Source organism: Diabrotica virgifera, chromosome 5 (genome assembly GCF_917563875.1).
Source record: "Diabrotica virgifera virgifera chromosome 5, PGI_DIABVI_V3a".
In the NCBI taxonomy this organism is placed as follows: Eukaryota; Metazoa; Arthropoda; class Insecta; order Coleoptera; family Chrysomelidae; genus Diabrotica; species Diabrotica virgifera.
This window is the reverse complement of record NC_065447.1, coordinates 38,178,138-38,198,068: the sequence shown is the minus strand read 5'-3', so window position 1 is coordinate 38,198,068 and position 19,931 is coordinate 38,178,138. Positions and strand designations below refer to the sequence as shown.

At 31.5% G+C, this 19,931-nt stretch overlaps 1 protein-coding gene across 1 annotated transcript in view; it reads right to left on the bottom strand.

The window, feature by feature from the left end:
• The window catches only part of LOC126885007 (myrosinase 1-like), a 42,569-nt gene that overhangs the window by 3,811 nt on the left and 18,827 nt on the right, over nucleotides 1-19,931 (bottom strand). Inside the window, exons 6-7 of the mRNA XM_050651395.1 lie at nucleotides 13,537-13,677; nucleotides 12,114-12,238 (exon numbers count right to left, since the gene is read on the bottom strand). Coding sequence (XP_050507352.1) covers nucleotides 12,114-12,238; nucleotides 13,537-13,677 — 266 coding nt within the window. The remainder of the gene's footprint in view (nucleotides 1-12,113; nucleotides 12,239-13,536; nucleotides 13,678-19,931) is intronic.

The window sequence follows — 19,931 nt, the reverse complement described above, 5'->3', positions numbered from 1 at the left end:
TAAACAATCTCGTTATATTGAGCTTATGCATACCGCTTACCTGGTCGACAAATATAACACTTATAGGTGTCTTATAACTCTTATAAGTGTCGAGAAGAACTTACGTAATTCTCTTTGCACAGACAATGACGTCGACTTTGCAAAGTAACAAGACACTTACTCAACACACACTACACATTACTCCCCTGACTTAGTGATAAGTTATACAATTACGTGGCTAATAGTAATGTGCCTTCCTGTTTTTAAAGTTTTGTTAACTGTTATTTTTATTGTTCTTTGCGTCAAGATATAAGAAATCTGGCCTGGCGCTGGTGGGATGTCCCTACCGGTTTAGTATCATAATAACAAACAACAAACCCTCCAGGAGCGGATTCGCTAAAATTAAGGGGAAAGGAACAAATGCAAAATTTTGACGCCTGTCAAAATTTTCAATGTGTTTTAAATGTAATCATTTTTTCGAATCCTGAGAAAACTAATATGTAAATATTTTTGAAAAATTTAAACGCAGAATGAAAAATTACTTTATTACCGAGGGCCGAAAGTCCCTTGGAATGAATTAAAAGTTTCTTTTGAATGAGATATTTGAAATTAAAAATCACACTAAATTTTCTCTTAGTTTTTCACCCCTGTAACTAATTAAAATAAACATTATAGAAGTTTTCAGGGACTTTCGACCCTCGGTAATAACGTAACGGCTTAAAGCCGAAAGTTCGTACCCATCCCCTTAACAAAAAAAAATTCAAGTCTTCAAGTACATATAATATTTTAATGGGGTTGGAATAATAAATATAAATTTAAATATCATATCATTATATTTATTACGTACAGTAGGAAAAATGAAAGAATACCCATGAACGAACACATAAAACACGCTGTATTTTCCTGTCACCGTGGCACACAAAAAATTGGCCAGCGCAAGTACATGTAATAATTATTATTACATGTACTTGCGCTGGGCAATTTTCTTTGTGACACGGTGACAGGGAAATACAGCGTGTTTTATATGTTCGTTCATGGTTATTCTTTCATTTTTCCGACTGTATTTATATCTATGTAGTTATAGGTATATTATTATGTACAATGAAATATAGTCCTGTCGCCAGGGGGGGTACAACGGCCTCGTTAATTCAGATGGACTTACTCAAGTTTTTTTTATGTATTTTGACCCGTAGAACACGAATTTTTTGGGTAACAGTTGATCCGGATGTCGATAAGATTGTTATAGACCAAGAACTTGAGGAATCAAATAACAGCGATTTTTGGCAAAACAAAACAATATTTTGTATTTTTTGGGCCATTTTAAGTAAAAAATATTTCTACAAGTTTTTTCGTAGGATGCACAGTTTTCGAGATAAACGCGGTTGAACTTTAAAAAAATCGAAAAATTGCAATTTTTGAACCCGAATAACTTTTGATTAAAAAATAAAATAGCAAGTCTGCTTACCGCATTTGAAAGTTTAAGTCAAATTATATCGGTTTTGATTATTTGCGTTGGTAAAAATTTATTTTTTTATTGTTTAACAAAGCTATAAACACGTAGGGTTTCCCGTGCTTTTACATGCGTTTTAACGCATGTAACGTAGAAATAGTCTTGATTGCACTAGTACCTATTCTACCTACTCGTTCGATTTTAAATGAGAAATCATAGAAACATCACTCACGCACTAGTTGTTTGTAGCTTTGTTTAACAATAACACAATAAATTTGTAGCAATGGAAATAATCAAAACCGACATAATTTGACTTGAACTTTCAAAGGCGCTAAGCAGAATTGCTATTTTATTTTTTAATCAAAAGTTATTCGGGTTTAAAAATTGCAGTTTTTCGATTTTTTGAAAGTTCAACCGCGTTTATCTCGAAAACTGTGCATCCTACTAAAAAACTTGTAGAAATATTTTTTGCTTAAAATGACCCAAAAAATACAAAATATTGTTTTGTTTTGCCAAAAATCGCTGTTATTTGATTCCTCAAGTTCTTGGTCTATAACAATCTTATCGACATCCGGATCAACTGTTACCCAAAAAATTCGGGTTCTACGGGTCAAAATACATAAAAAAAACTTGGGTAAGTCCATCTGAATTAACGAGGCCGTTGTACCCCCCCTGGCGACAGGACTAATAAGAGAAATGAACAAATTAAAGAAATTAAGGAAATTAATGATAATAACAATAAAAGATTAAAAGAGTGGTAGCAAAAATCAGAATTAAAAAGATAACATAATAAAAAATAACATAGAAAATAACATAAAATATCATAAAATTTGAAGTTTAGACGGAAAAAAATAAATACAAATTACAACTCTATGTTCACTAGAATCATTATCTAATGTTATAATTATTGGTTTAATATGTGAGGTTAATGTTCTGTAATGATCTTCCGTTTTTATAACATGTGAAACAGAATTTTGCCACAGTGTTGGGGAAATCTTTTTTATTTCTTCTACAACATGTGACACCGATTCGCTCCTAAATTTGGGACAGCAGTTGTTTCTCCGTAAACTTTCCTTAACTTGGCTCCAGATTAATTCAATGGGGTTGAAGACACAGTAGTAAGGAGGTAATCGCAATACCGTATGACCATCACGTTTGGCTAATTCGTCTATAACAAATTGTTTATCAAACACTTTTGTGTGAAGAACTTCCAACATTTCTTTTTTTGTATATTATGTTTCTTCAAAGTACAAATCATTGTCATACAAAAAATTAGATATCTGTTTTTTTGTCGAACCTACACTGGGAATTTTTCTAATTTGTTCGCTGTGATACGTTGCGTTATCCATTACAATTACACTTTTTAGAGCAAATTTGGCAACACCTTCTTTTCAAACCATTCCTTAAACAAGCTACTCGTCATATTTTCATGGTAATCCAGCTTTGAATCTTTAATGTTTTTTGCCGATAGTAAAAAACTTTCCCCTCCAAGCTAGCCATTTTTGGATCCAATGTTCAGAATAATTATTCGCTGACCTCTATTAATTGGATAATTGGGTGCACATTTAATAGAATCGTGTGTCCAACCTTTTTGATCAGTATCGTGGGTATCGAACCATGTTTCATCTAGATAAAATGTCGGTCTTCCTTCATCTCTAAATTTAGATATAGCATCCAAGTATTCATTTCTCCATTTAATTAGACGAGGAGAATCCATTATTGATGATCGCTTATTAATTTTCTTGTATCGAAAACCAATGTGATTCAAAAATCTTGATAAAGTTGAAGGCGAATACGTAATGGAATAGTCTTTAACAAGTTGATCGTAGATCATACTAAGCGTTGGAACTAGGTTCTTTGAATAGAAATTGTAAATTGCTCTTCTAATTACCTCAGCGTCTTTTTCATTTACTGCTTTATGTGTAGAAAAGTCACTCCGCTTTTTACGAGGTTGAATTCTATTCGTAACAATTTTCCACACTGTTGTATATGGCATCCTTGTCAGTCGAGATGTTGTCTTGATGAGGAATTTACCGTCTTCTGGATTTGGATTATCTTCTTTCGCAGTTTGATAAACATTCCTAATAATTTCTTTGGCATCATCACATAAATGTACACGTGTTTTACACTTAACACTAGCTTCACCGACTTCAGACATTTCACTTGAATACTCGCGATCTAACCTTCTATCTAAATGCAAGAAAATAACTGCCTGAATGTGCAAATGTCAAACTTAAATATGTTTGCCCCCCTTTCATAATGTTCCATAATGTATGTTTTCTGGATAAATAAATGATACTTAATTTTACCTAAATACCTATAAGCACGAGAATAATGTGTAAAGCTATAGCATAATAATTAGAGGTATATCTTATCTTTAACTAATGCTCTTTCTAATGATTCTTTAATTTTTTTATTTAAATATAGAAAGCTGCATTATCGGAAGTCCATTTTGTTTAAAGTGAAAACGATATAAAACACATTATAATCTAACTCCATAAAATTCACGTAATGAGCGTATTGGACATAAAAATTGTTTGTGATAATTTGTAATTGATTCCAAGCAAGTTAATTTAAGATGACTAAACGAATTCGTCTACAGTAAACAAAATTTTTAATACATTGTCTAGAAATTTTAATTTTAATAATTTATTTGCATTGATAGGTAACGAGTCAGTTCTGTAAATAATATAAAGTACGGCTCTAGTAGCTGTTCCAAAACTATTGCCACCCGTCGCGAAGACAATTGAGGGATTAGTAACGTCAACTATTTATTATGATACTAAATCGGTAGGGACATCCCACCAGCGCAAGCGCCAGGCCAGATTTCTTATAATATCTTGACGCAAAGGTAACTGAGTAGTTTGTTTTAAAGTGTTGTTAAAACACGTTTTAAAGAGTAAAACCACATATTTTCTTCGTTTTTAAGGAAGATTCAAAAAACAAAATGTTCACAAAACATAAGACTACAATATAATTTCAATGTATACTGACATTTGTACCTCGTCCTCCCTCAGTGGCGACGCGTGAGTTTTTCTAAAGTGTTACCAAAACCAGATGTAAAAAAATACTATTTAAAAAAAATATTTTGAACCGCCCAAATATAAGTTTTTGTTTTCAATCCTGTGGGATAAAATTAAACAAATCACTATTCCCAAATTATATGTATGTAATTATGTATATGTAACAGGTATAACAATAAATAATAAACAAACTAAACATATTATTCTACCATAAAATTAACATAAAAAAATGAACAAGTAGGAAAAAGAACAGATTTTGAAAACTTTTGTTTATATTTTAATTCTTCCATTTTCAATAATATCATTTTTTTCTTTAAAATAATATATAAAAAAATATACAAGTAGAATGACTTTTCAAGTAGTTGATCAATTACGCAAAACGTAGCAACACTCTTCCATGTTTAAATGCACGCACACTGTAATCTGTAATAGGTACTAAACATACTAAACCATGCCCTGCGAACTCAATGGAAAAAATTGGTTCCATATATATAGTGAGCTTCCGGAATTAGAGATGGCGACACATAATGTGGATCGCTAATATATGTGGTACAAGGCTAATTGAAAAGAAGAAGAATATTTGACAATTGAATTTTGAGTTGGACAGTTGTGTTTATTTTGTAACAGCGTTGCCACATTCAGCAGATTTCTACTTTTTGGATAGATTTTTGATATATTTTTTTTTAATTCTAGTAGGCAATATTTTTTAGTAGGTTTTTGGTATACAGTGATGAGCACGCTAATAACCGGCAAAAAAGCTCAAAAGATGGAAAACATAATACATTGCGAAACAAAAAGAGATGAAACTAGTGGAGGTGGAAATTATCGTTATAAACGTATTAATTAACATTACATTACATAGTTTTCCACCTGTAGACGTCTGTGACAGGAGTATTTTATAAAATTATACTCTCACAGTGACAGTTGTCATACCTCTGATACGTCTAAAGGTGGGAAACTATGTAATGTAATGGTATTTTAGACGTTTATAACGATAATTTCCACCTCCACTAGTTTCATCTCTTATTGTTTCGCAATGTATTATGTTTTCCATCTTTTGAGCTATTTTGCCGGTTATTAGCGCGCTCATAACTGTATATCAACATTTTCTGTGCTATGCATTATGACTAAAATGAAATTAACTCTTTAATAGTATTTACATTTGACATTTTGTTACAATTTCCTAATGTCATTACCGAAAATAAGATTCAGGACGTAGGTATGAATACATAGAGATTAGAGAAATGAAACTGGAGTCTGATACCAAACTTTCTTGTTTCAAGCAGCAGTGCAGTAGTGTTTCGGGTAATATTTATATAACGAAGAGTTTTGACATTCGGTGAGGCTATTAAAATTAAGCTAACGACGGAAAATAAAATATGTATGTAAAATGTAACTTTGCAAAAATAATGTGTTTACCCGTTTCTATTAACGTAAAATGAGAAAGATTTTTTTCCGGTTTTAATCGTATTACAACTGATGATCGCAATAAACTTTTGAATAAATAGTTATTTATGATATAAGTGTTAAAAGTACACGTTTAAGGCACGCATGTGAAAGTTTGCAGAATGAGCGAAGCGAGTTCTGCAAATTCACATGAGTGCCTTAAACATGTACTTTTTAACACGCATATCATACAAAATTTTTTCTACAAACGTAATTACAGGACAATATCTACAAAAACTTTTACTTGAACTTGACGGACATTCCATTTTTATATTTTTTTGACATTACATCAAATTGCCTATACGGTCAATACGAACTGCAGTGCCTTAAAATTTTTAAAGTACTAGTTCCTTGAAGTAGCATTTTTAACGCTCGTATGGAGTGCTAAAAATTGCATTTTTAACACGGTTGTAGAAAAAAATGTATTTTCATGATTATTTGTCAAAGAATGAGGTTGGGAATTGTACCAAATTTGATCCAGACATGCATATGTTAAAATCAATGGATGACAAAATATTATATAAAAATATTAAATATAAAACTGACAAAAATTAATTATAGTACCTAGGTCATTTTGTTTCCCTGTTAAAATGTAAAAAAAGTTTGCTTTTTTTTACATTCACGTTATACTTATTTATTTCCAGTTAAGTTAGCTGCTGTTTTTATTATAAAAAAACCTAAATTATATTCAAATAAGTTAATAAAGTTTCAATTCTTGATTTAGTAGATTTTAGCCAAACATGCAATATATTTCCTAAATAAAATACGGCAACGTTGTCTTGTATTGAATTGAGTGCGTCATTTTGTAATTGTTGTGTTGTGTATGCGTTTTATATCAATTTTATATTTGTGTATTAAGTTTTTATCCCGTACCCAAGTGATTAGTGAAGTGAATGTTTCATATTTTAGTTATTAATAGACATTTTTTCAGTGTATAAATTATTTTTCTTCCCTCAACTGTACCTAGTTGTTTTCAGGTAATGTTAATAATTCCTAAGGTAGAAAGACAATTATTTTACATTATATGTTATGAAAACAATGAATTCATGTCAAAATTTATATAAATAATAATTATTACTGTCATTTGTTGGTTTCATTATTGTTCTTACATATATACTTATCATTTTTTAAATATAATCGCTGCTCATGCTAAATTCTATGCTTGTGCATGTTATTAATTTTTTGTTTTTGCAATAATTATTTTTATTTTTATGGTTTCTGTAATAAAAATATTTTATTGCAAAAACTAAAAATTAATAACGTGCACATTATAGAATTTGGTATGCCTAGCGAAGCTTTCAAAACGGTACAGATATCTTCCAAAACGTTACAGAGATCTTCCAAATCGTTACAGAAATCTTCCAATTTAAAACGCTTAGTTGGCTTCCAAAAATATCGATGGTGTTGGAATACGGGACCAGTTCTGCCTATAGAGTTCCCTTTCTACCCCACCCACTCTTCTATGTACTAAACCAATGTTTTACCAATCTTCAAACTGGTAACAAAACTGATATGCACCGCATGCCCGCGCGCCGTCTCTAGACCCGTCGGTCCTTCAAAATTTTCAGAGCTAGTCCCGACCGATAGCGAGGTTTCTCCTGCGTACCGTTTACCAGTGCCAGTATTGGTAACAGCATAATAATATCGCACCTTAAAAACCATAGGGCAGTAACTGCAAAAATCATAATATCGAGTTATGAGCATTTTAAGTTTTTGTAAAGTTAATTTTATTTCCTGTATTTCCAAAAATTAAGCTACAAACCCGATATTTGGTATAATTGTCTTTAATTTTGCATATTTTTATATGAATTAAGAAGTACATAGAATTTCCTCCAGGAAATAGGTACAGCATTTCTCATGATCATTTTTCAGTGCGTAACAAATGATAGGAAAAAGGGTAAGTCCGTGATAATAGACATTTATGACATTTATTCTAACATGCCATTTTAGTTAAATCTGACGGTTGTCACATTTTATTTTCAATTTGGAATAAAAACAAATCAAAAGTGTTTCTTGCATTTATAAAATGGTATTTTCTTTGATTTGTCTAGTCTTATAAATTATACAGATTTGTAATATTATTATCTAATTAAAAAAAATTATTTTTTTATTATGGCGCCATCTATCGACAACTAGAATAAATGTTATAAAAATGTCACCGACGAAATGTAATCACCGACGTGCCTTTTTTTCTGTCACATACAATTTAAGGCGTTAGAAAGAAATCGAAAAACTGTGACGCACTGAAAGATGATCATGAGAAATACTGTATGTTAGCACATGCGGCCATATGGTTTTAAAAAATATATCAATTTTCGCAAATGACGCAGTAAAAATGTATATCAAATATCAGTTTTTTTATTTAAGATTGTACTTATTTATTACAAATTTTTAGTGTTAACACTTAATCAAAGTCTTGCATATTATAATCTGTTCAGTTTCTATTGTTGCATTGGTAACGTGTAAATCTGCATAAAACCTATGATAGTGCTCTTGAATAACATTAGCCTTACATAGTGAGAGTCTACATCTTGTTTTTTGAGACTGCATATTCCTGGTGGATGCGAATATGTTTTACTTAGTTCCATATTAGCCACCATTCCTCGTTGTCTTTGCCTTATATTAATGGTTCTGAACTCTGTATCGTTGAAGCTTGCCTTAACCTGAAACTTATTTTTAAATATGTCTTCTCCACCTAGCTCATCTTATGCCATTCCAGACGACCTGATTTCCTTCTTCGTCAATGTTATAATTGAGGCGCTCAGAGCAACAGTGGCCTAACCCACATCCCACAATTTTACCAAAACGCTTTTATTGCATTAAAGTTATCCCTTATTTAAGTATTTTCAGATGCAGAGTGGCTCAAGCAACCATTGCTTGAGCTATTCTGCATTTGAAAATATTGAAATAATGCATTACTTTAATGTAATTAAAGCGTTTTGGTAAAATTGTAGGATGTGGGTTAGGCCACTGTTGCTCTGAGCGCCTCAATTGTTCCCCATTTCCTTACATCGTTTTTTAAAGTCCAATATATCCGATCTACACCATTCATTAATTTTATAAGGTTCACCTGGTTTTTTCGCTGTTTGAACTACTGTGAACCATTGCGCAGCCACGTAAATTGGTCATTTTTTAAAGCCTTTTTTTTTGTTTCTCAATCAAATAATGCACGTTATCTACCGTATTTTGGGAGTGACCTGTTATCAAAAATTTGTGGGTAATTTTATAGGTCTGGATCCCGCGTATGAAAAAAAAGTTGATTAATAGCAAGCTGAAAATTTGTTAATAGCTTAAGGGTGTCTAGTCGAATAAACTTTGATATATGGGAACACTGAAACAGGGGTAGTTTTAATTGTGGAACAGGTTAAAAATTTGGAACGGTTACAGCACGAAAACGGCACATTTATTTTGTCCGACAGAACAGACTTAAACTCTCCGAACAGAGATTAAACTCTCATGAAAAAATCAGACTGCTATTTATTACCTGTCATAATTCCTGTCATTTGACATATTCTACATGTTCCACTCATTAAAACGCCCATTTGGTGATAAATAGCAGTCTGATTTTTGCATGAGAGTTTAATCTCTGTTCGAAGAGTTTAAGACCGTTCCAAATTTTTAACCTGTTCCACAATTAAAACTACCCCTGTTCCAGTGTTCACACATATCAAAGTTTATTCGACTAGACACCCTTAAGCTATTAACAAATTTTCAGCTTGCTATTAATCAACTTTTTTTTCATACGCGGGATCCAGACCTATTAGGTATGTTCAATTTCTGTACTGCATATTGTACTTGTTCTTATTTTGCCCACAGTAGTTATCTGAGTATAATATTATTTCTTTTTCCCTGGCATGGTTCCTCAGAAATAATTTAAATTATTGTAACAGGAACGGCGGCTATTTCATTTGAATCACGATTAGCAATTCGCTCGAACCAAAGACAGAAGTGTCCTGTATTTGTGGTCAGGTAAAAAATTGTGAAATTAAATAATGCTGAAAATTCCACACCTGTAATTTTGAACCAATCAAAATACGTTATTTTAACAGATCACCATGGCAACGGAGGTATTTTATCGGAAATTTTTTGCTCGTGGGGTACCCAACAGCGAATTATAGTGGAAATTTTTTGACGTTTACAATAACAGAACATTTTTGACAGACTGGTTTTTATTTGTTTAGATAATTTAGTTTTGATTCATTTTCTATCACTTGTAGTTACTCAAAACTTATGTAAAATTGAAGAATATACTATTTTCTATCTTGAAATGGTATTCCCATGCAACTACAATGAGTAGAAATTACGAATTTGAAAGCCTAAATAATTGCTGACAAAGCTATTGCGCGCTATTAATCTGTTCATGCAGCTTTGGATTTTCAAATGCAAATTTGGTGTGGAATTTTCTTACCGAATACCACGCGAAGTCAAATTAATATCCGGAAATTTTTTTTTGATCATGAATATTTTTAGAAAATTTCCCTCGTCTGCGACTCGGGAAATTTTCAAAATATTCATGATCTCAAAAAAATTTCCGGAAATAATTTGACCTCTAGTGGTATTACTAGTGATAATCTCCTTTTGTAATAAAATAAAGAGACTTCGCCTGAAGGCGTCGGTAGTAATGATTGTAAATCAAAACAAGCAGTGATGCAAGTGTTGGATTTTGCAGATTTTAAGTCATTTATTTCTTCTTTCCTATTTAGTACCACTTCCTGACGGTGAGTATTATAGGCTGTTTCTAATGTCGATTTATCTAATTAATTTCTGTAAATTTCTCACAGCAAGCAAATGTATTTTAGGGCTTAAAGAAGTCTATATTAAATTCCATGTGAAATATGGTCATCATCGTAGCGTAATTTCCGAACACCCAACCTTTTTCTTTGCAAAATTTTATATAATCGCGATTAATATTAGCAAGAGTTTTGTCATCGCTGACGAATTATCTGGTAGTTTGTTTCCTTAGGTAGTGAGATTCCACTCTAGGAATGGACTCGATGTAAATCATTATGTTTTGTTTCACGAATTCTTTGATTCTTTGATTCTTTTTCCATTCTTATGAGTTCCTCGCTTTTCTTTTAGGATAAACCCATCTGCAGTACGACGTTGTATATTAATTTGTTATAGTCTTGTCGCTTATTTCCAGTGTTGCAATGAAATTGTGCTTACACACTCTATGTTTTGTTGCATTCAAAGGATTTTTCCTTAGTACATATTGCTTTTATTTTACGAGCGTGGGTCACATTTTGCACATATTGCCATATAGATCTGAGTTTTTGTTCCAATTTTAGAACCGTAGAGCATCAACTGCAGATAATGCCTGATGGTATAAAAAGAAGAATCGATTTTTGAAAAAAAGCCATAGGGATGTATCTTTCTGGTGCCGAACTTAAAATTTTTTGCAGATGCTGCTATATAGCATTAAAAAATAGATTTTTTTTCCTATTAGACTACATACAAAGGTCATTTCATGAAAACATTGCAGATATTGCCATATGGTTTTCAAGGTGCGATATATGATAACGTGCCATGGATTCACATATCTCGCCAATAATTTCGTGCGTCTAGTTGGCTATTTACTAAATTAGGTACTATTAACAAGTATTTCTGTTGGTAAAAAATATAAATGGAATTATTTCGTAGTAGTCATAAAATATTTATTTGTAAGATTTGTAACTTTTACCAATGGTAACAGTGGTTACATGGACGCTTCGCCACTCTCCTTCCTACAAGGTGTCTCAAACCTAACATAAATACATTTCAGTTACTATAGCGGCAAATATAAAATTTACGTTTTAAATATACAAGTAATAATGATTATTGACGGAATAGGCCATGGAAATGAACTATTGGAGACGATGTTGCTTGCTCACTAAACTTGATAGGATGAGAAAGGAAGATATTAGGAGAGGAATGGAAAGTGATCTAGATATAATAGACACAATCGAAGCCAAAAGACTCAACTGGTATGAACACCTTCAAAAAATGTCTGAAAATAGATGGCCAAAAAAATAGAAAAATGGACTCCACCCACTAGAAGAAAACGAGGTTGACCAAGGCGATCCTGGAGAAAAGTTGTCGAAGATGCAGTGACCGCCAGAGATCTAAAAACTGAAGATTGCTTCGACAGAAAACGCTGGAAATTAGGATGCGAGAAGCGGCGACAGCTGTAGAAGACTCGCCTATTATTATTATATATAATAATTATTCATTCTTACGTATATCCTCCTAGTCTTCCATCAATTATGTTCCATTCAAATCCATCGATATAGCTGTAGTACGTGTATCCGTATACTCTGGTGCAGTCCTCAATCATTGAAATCCTAACATTTCTAAGGATAGCCTAAAAATATTGGTACACGTATATAAATTAGTATAGAAAGACCATTACTAGGCCAGGGTAATAAGACAAAAATATACCCTGTTCGTGACACTTCAACAGCCAGGGTACTGAAGCATTTTTTCGACAGGTAATGCTTATAAGAAGGAATTGTAACTATTTCCTGCGTATGATCTGGAGGCCATTTTTATTTATAAACAATTTAGTGTCAAAAACGGCCTTTTTCCTTTTTTTCAAACCAGTGGTAAACATAAGGACTTGTGGTTTTCTTAGTACAAATATCTTCGAGGAAATGAATGGAAAAAGCTTTAAAATGGCGTATTACAGACTTTGATAGACTCATTTATTTTTAATATAATTGCAAAAAAAAGTCGAAATTGCAAAAAATGAATTTCGCAATAACTGTTGTAAAAATAAGTGTAAATTTTTGTCAAATGAAAGTTCTTTTGTGTTTAATACGTGATAAAACGATTCATTCAATTGTTTAAATTTTATTCAAATTGTTTATCCCAAAGAGCTTTTTTTGCAATAGCATAAGTCAGAAAAAATTATTTTAGAACCCTTCTACAGGTGTCAAATAAAAGAGGATGGGCTAAACTTTCAAATTGGTTTAAAAAAAGTGAATTAAAAATGCATTTATTAGTAATAAATATTTATGCAAAAGTATCGTAAATTTTTCCTTATAAAATTTTTTAATAACTTATTTAAAAAAAAAATCTATTTTTTACTTTGTTTTAGATGCACAACTACCAAGTAATGTTATATATATGATAATTGATGAAAAATTGTAATAAATATATATATAATTTATTATATAAAAAAAATAAAAAGTTTATAAGGAAAAATTAACCATACTTTTGCATAAATATTTATTACTAATAAATACATCATTTATTCACTTTTTTAAACCAGTTTGAAAATTTAGCTCATGTTATTTCATCTAACACCTGTAGAATAATACTAGCATTATTTTTTTCTCACTTATGTTATTGCATGATAAAAGCTCTCTGGGATAAACAATTTGAATAAAATTTAAACAATTAAATGAATCGCTTTGAAATTTTTTTCACATATTAAGCACCAAAGAACCCTTTTATGACAAAAATTTCAAACCTGTCCACGTATTTTTACAATAGTTGTTGCGAAATTATTTTTTTTTTGAAATTGTGACCTTTTTTCGCAATTATATTAACACTGAATGAGTATATTATTATAAAAAAACGCTTCTATACCCTGGCTGTTGAAGTGTCATGGATAAAACCTTATTACCCTGGACTATACATGTATAATAGCTATATTACCTTAATATATTCAATTCTATCACAATCATAACAGTCCCTTGAACATGTGCCATAAGCGTCATTAGTAATGAACACAGATGGGTTGTAGTAGTTTATGCTGATCCATTCAAGAAGGTATTTAATTCCGTAGGTAAGAATATCCTTTAATAAACAAATAAATAAATATATCATATATATTTGTTAAATACCAAATAAATAAATAATTAAATAAATGGTACAACAGCACACATCGCTTTCCTTCTGATTACCAATTGGTTTTCAATAGGGTGATACAGGCCTGTTTCTCTTTCTCGACTTCATCAGCCACCCGAGTAGAACACAAATTCGTAATAAGAAGGCAATCGACTAATCTTAGGAAGTTCACAACTTCAGTGAAAGATACAAGAGCGCCATCTACTCTGATGGCTGTGCAACAGGTCTTCTCAAAAAGAGATGATTCCTGTTATCTCTTGTACCATATGAAACGATGCGTACATTCTGGTTTCGGCCATTGATTATAAATATTCCACTAGATAGCTCACCACTTGGTAACCGAAAGACGTATCAACAACTAGATGGCGCTACTCGAAAACCGTATCGAGATTTCTCATTCTCTCTGACTTGCGAGGAGGTAGGAGTAGTGTCAGGGCCGAACTTACCCTATAGGTGTATTATCTGTGACAAGTGTTGTGACAAGTTATAGCAAAATTTAAAAAAAAACGACTCACATTTAAGATAAAATGGCCTCTGTAACGCATAAGTATGTTTACGCGGGATGTTTTGAAAGAAACGATGGAACAAATAATAATATATCTTTCTTTAAATTTTCCCTGAAAGACGTAGAGCGCACAAAAATTTGGCAAAAAAACTGCGGAAATATTGATATTATATTGATGGATATCAGTGACCTGAAACAGAGGGTAATTTGCCAGCATCATTATGCAGTGGAACATATTTACCAAAGTGGCCAAAGAAAGTTATTAAGGAAAAATACTGTTCGTCTAAAATTTGCACAGTTAGCAACTGATTTAGGTGAGTACTCAACTTTGGAAATAATTTTATGTTTGCCTAATGTGCTTTGTCAATGAGAATAATATTATTAAAATATATTTTATATAAAATCAGTTGATATTAAGTGATTTATATATTTTTTTTATAATTAAATCAAAAGAGATTTTTTTAAAATATGAATGCGTTGTTAGTATCACTCCAGAAATAACGGAGATGCTTGTTTTGCTTTAATTAAAATTACACATACATTTCAATGATTACCTATTTTAGGTGATACCCCACCAGTATTATGCTCTACATACGTTTATTGCGGTACGAAACGTAAAAGATCTACAAGTGGCGATTGTATGGTTAGGTGAACTCCATCGCCTAAGAGATCAAGTAGTAGTCTCAGTGATATTTCCAGTTTTGATATTAATTTGCCACAAAACTTGAAACTGAATTGACGGAGAAGGTAAAAAAATTGGAGTATCAAGTAAATGCTTTAAAGAAGAAGTGCCGTCAGAAGAGCAGTCAGCGTTGTAGAAGAACAACAAAAAACAGAAAATCGGCAACCAAATTCATGATACAGCTACTGTTAGAAAATAAAAGCATATACGTGCACACTTTTGGTTAATATGCAGTTTTCACACAAAACTCGTTCACAATGGAGTCACAATGAAAAGGATTTTGCTCTAGCCATTTATTATAAGTCTCCTAGTTGTTAAAAATTTTTAATTAGATCTCTTAACTTTATATTACCTTCAGTAAAAACAATTCAAACTTGGTTGCGTGTCATAAAATTAAGAACTGGTTTAAACATTTCCTTAATTGACAAGTTGAAGAAAAAAGCAGAGACATTGGATGAGTGGGAAACATTTGTGTATTAATGTTTGATGAAATTTCTTTGAAAAAACAATTGGAGTACAATAAATTAGATGACATTATAGAAGGTTATCAAGATTTAGGTGCTTTAGGAAGAACAAACAAACTTGCCAACACATGTCTGGTTTTCATGATGCGCGGCTTGCTACAGGTGGTCCAATACCTAGCGACATCTTAAAAAACATTGTAGTTGAAGTTGTTTCAAAATTACAAAATATTGGGTATATACCAAAAGTGTTGTGTGATCAAGCATCTAATAATAGAGCTCTTTTTAAGCTGTTAGGCGCATGTAAGGATCAGCTTGCCATAGAAATAGGAAATCAGAGGATTTTCACTGTGTTCGATACACCCCACTTATTAAAAAGTCTAAGAAATAATTTTCTTAACAAAAAGTTGACGTTTTTTGCCGATTCCAAACAAATATTGTGGCAAGATATTGAATACACATGCAACATCGATAGAACCAGTGTGAGAGCACGATGCATGGTGAAAGTAACAAACGTTCATATAAACCCTAATAATTTTCAAAAAATGCGTGTAAAATTAGCAGCATACATTTTTTCCAACTCAATTGCCTCAGCAATATCAACAGCAATATCTGTAGGGCAGTTACACACCAAAACGGCTTCTCTTACTGCCTAATTTTTGAAAATTATAAATAATATTTTTGATGGTCTTAACAGCAAATATTGTAGTGATATTAATCCAAACAGAAAGCCAATGTCAACTTTAAGCAAGTCAACTGAAAACTTAAAAGGCAGGTTTAGAATATTTTTAAAAAATTAAAGTTTTTGAAAATCAGAAAGAGAGAAATAATATTCACTGTCTACACGGCTTTCAGTGGACCATTTTGTCAGTTTTATGTTTGTGGGAGGAACTTCAAAAATAATATAATGTGTCATATCTTTTAACATCTTTCCTGAACCAAAATCCTCTAGAAAATTTTTTCTCTATTGTGCGCAATAGAGTTAGTCTAGTGCATATATAAAAAACATGTGTTTTTACTTAATAACAGGCGGTAGCTGGTTTATCTTTAGTTTCATGCGTGGAAGAGAATGATGCTAGATCAAAAGTATGTGTTTCATCTCGTCAGGTATTAATGATGCACGGGTAAATAATCGTGGACTCAACTGAATGTTAAACTACACTATTAGCTTTAGTTTATATACAGGGTAGCGAGAAAGTATGGAAACACGGTGATTTCTCGGAAACCGCTCAAACAATTTTTATAAATTTTGGTCGGTAGGGATGTCCTAATGCGGCCGATAGTATAGTGGTAATTAAATTGTTGTCAAATCTTCCGTTTTTCTGGAAATCTAATGAACTTTCTTATTTTAAATGGAACACCCTACATTTTTTTGCCATTTGAAGTCCTTAAGAAATACTGATTATTTTTCATGTTATGTTCCCTATACCTAAATGACATAATTTCGGAGTTATTGCGACATTTATAAAAAAACAAAAATTTTAACAAGTTATAAAAATCAATTTTTACGGCCCAGGTAGACATTATTTTAGGTTCTTTGGATCATTGAGGACAAAAAAGGTCTTTTGTAATTTTCCTCAAAAGTTAATCGTTTCCGAGTTATAAACAATTTAAAACTGAAAATAATCGAAAAATGACGATTTTCAAGGTTCAAAAACACAAGTAAAAAAATCATTTTTAAAATTACGAAGCACCTAAATTCAAGGTCAAATCATCTCAAGGTCATCTCTATAAGAATTTTTGGCATATTTTATTCTAAAAGATTGTTTTTTTTTAATTGTTAATAATGCTCATATGCGAGGACGGGCTATCGGGCTGCATTAACAACTAAAAAATAATGTTTTAGAATAAAATAAGAAAAAATCACTTATCGGTATCTGATAAAATAAGGTTTGAACTTGAATTTAGGCACTACATTGTTTCAAAAATAATATTTTTTACTTATGTTTTTGAACCCAGGGAATCGTAATTTTTCGATTTTTTTTCAGTTTTAATATGTTTATAACTCGGAAACGATTAACTTTTGAGGAAACTTACAAAAGACCTTTTTTGTTCCCAATGACCCAAAGAACCCAAAATACTATCTACCCGGTTAAAAAAATAAATTTGTATGATTTGTTAAACAAAATTTTTTTTAATAAATGTAGCAATAACTCCGAAATTATGGCATTTAGGTATAGGTAACATAACATGAAAAATAATCAGTATTTCTTAAGGACTTCAAAACGCAAAAAATATACAGGGTGTTTTATTTAAAATTTAAGAAAATTTAAGAAAGTTCATTAGATTTCCAGAAAAACGGAAGATTTTACAACAATGTAATTACCACTATAATATCGGACGTATTAGAATACCCTTACCCACCAAAATTTATAGCAACCGTTCAAGCGGTTTCCGAGAAATTACCGTGTTTCCATACTTTCTCGCTACCCTGTATACAGTAGATATTAACAAGTATTTTATAATATCAGGAAAACAATATCAGCATGTCTTAACACCTTGGAATCATATGGAAACTTTTTTATTCAGTTTAGGGAAAAATGTATTATTGATAAAAACTTGCATGTCCTAAAACTCAAAATGAAAGAATCAGATGTCAAATATTATGAGTCGTATACCAAGTTTGTTAAAAAATATTAATTCTTCTCAAGAGTAATATACCTTCATTTTTAAAGCACTTTCATATAAATATGAACGTGGTTTTTAATTGTTCTTGACTTTTAATAATAAAATGTTTCGATACTGTCAATAATGAAAGTACTTCTTGAGAACAAGAAATAATAAATATGTTTTTTCCCTAAAATTTTAATTTTACTATCTTAGTTTGAAAAGAATTAACATTCAAATATACTTATTTACTTTATTTTGAAATATAATCTAATTAGTGATGTTTTAAACTTTCTAATCCTGTCAGTTTATCAGCTTTTACCTATTGTTCCTAGGCAGATGGCCCTCAACTATTTATATGTTGGAAATTCCCTTTGATTTTATCAAGATATATGTATACCAAATTTCATGCCAATCCAATGGATTCTTTAAAATTCGGAGGTTTTGCAATATTTTACCTAAGGTGAATGGGTTAGATCTGGAAGGAAATTTTGTATATCAACTTCAAATAGTTTATTTCGCATTAGTTCTGAAAATATCATTCTTTTACAAATTGCAAAAAATAATTTACATGTGAATTATCACTGCTAATTTTATTATGTATTTTCTATTTTGTTGTTTTTTTATAGTTTATTGATAATTAAATAATTTTTAAGAAACCTCTTCACTATTTTTATTAATCAATTTTTAGCGTTTTATCTGAAGTAAAATCGGAATTCCAAAATAGAGATTACAATCGCGTTAAAATTATTTTCCGCAAATCGCCAGGAAATTTTGACATTCCTGTCAAAATTTCTTGAAGAAAAAGTCAGGACTTCCTTACTGTAAGGAAATGTCATTTCCTTACTGTAAGGAAATGATATTTCCGTACAGTTGTTAGTGTTCTACATAAATGATAGAAAACACATTTCTATTAAAACCTTGTAAATTACCTTAATCATTAAATTTTCTTTATCTGGAGCTTCCTGGATAAATTTTTCAATTTCTTCCTTCGTTAAAATCTTAGATTTTTTTGCCCTATAACCTTGAGCTTGCCGTTTCAATAAAGAACGAAGTTTTGAGTATGTAGATATACCTACATTGTGTTTAAGTGCAAGCGTTGACTTCAGCATTGAATAATTGGCCCATAATGTTGAAGATTTCATCTTTAAACAAAGGTCTAGGAAGTATGCCATTACAACCTTTTCTGAGAAAGAACTCGTATTTTTACTCATGCGATAATCCATAAAACGTCTGTATGCATTTTCGTACTTTTCTCTTGATTTCTTTGGCAATAATTCTAATGAAGCAGTATTCACTGCCTCAACCAGCTCTGGAGGAGTCCCAGGAATGGAAATTTCATCATCACTTATCATTTTACTTTCGAGAACACCAGCAATTAAATTTATAAGCGTCAAGTTTGACAATTCAACCTCAATACGTTTCCATAGTAACCCAAGTAATTTTATTAGGAATTTCAAAGCACCATTTATTTGGGAATAAAATTATCGCGTTTTTTTTTAAATCAATCAATATCTGTCGAATTTTAAACGATTTGCGGAAAAATAGTATGTTTACCTCGTAGGAAAAGCCACATTCCTGGACTCTGTGTTGCTAAGTCTCGGCTTGCGCCTCGACTTAGCAATCTTCACAGTCGTCCAGGAATGTTAAGCTTTTCCTACCCGGTAAACAATGTACTATTGTTAAAATGCTGAATACTACCCTTATATCATTGTCTATTACGCCAGCCAAGCAACTCAAATTTATTTTTCAATCTTGGCAAAAATTTCAATAAATAGAGAGTTATCAAGTAACCCTAGGAGAATACGGTAACGCTATTTTCCTGTATACTTTACATGTTATTTATAACGTTACCGTATTCTCATAGAGTTACTTGATAACTCTCTAATGTCGCCACCGTCCAGCCAGTTAGTACTTAGGCCGTCCGCACATGGGTCGATCGAAGACA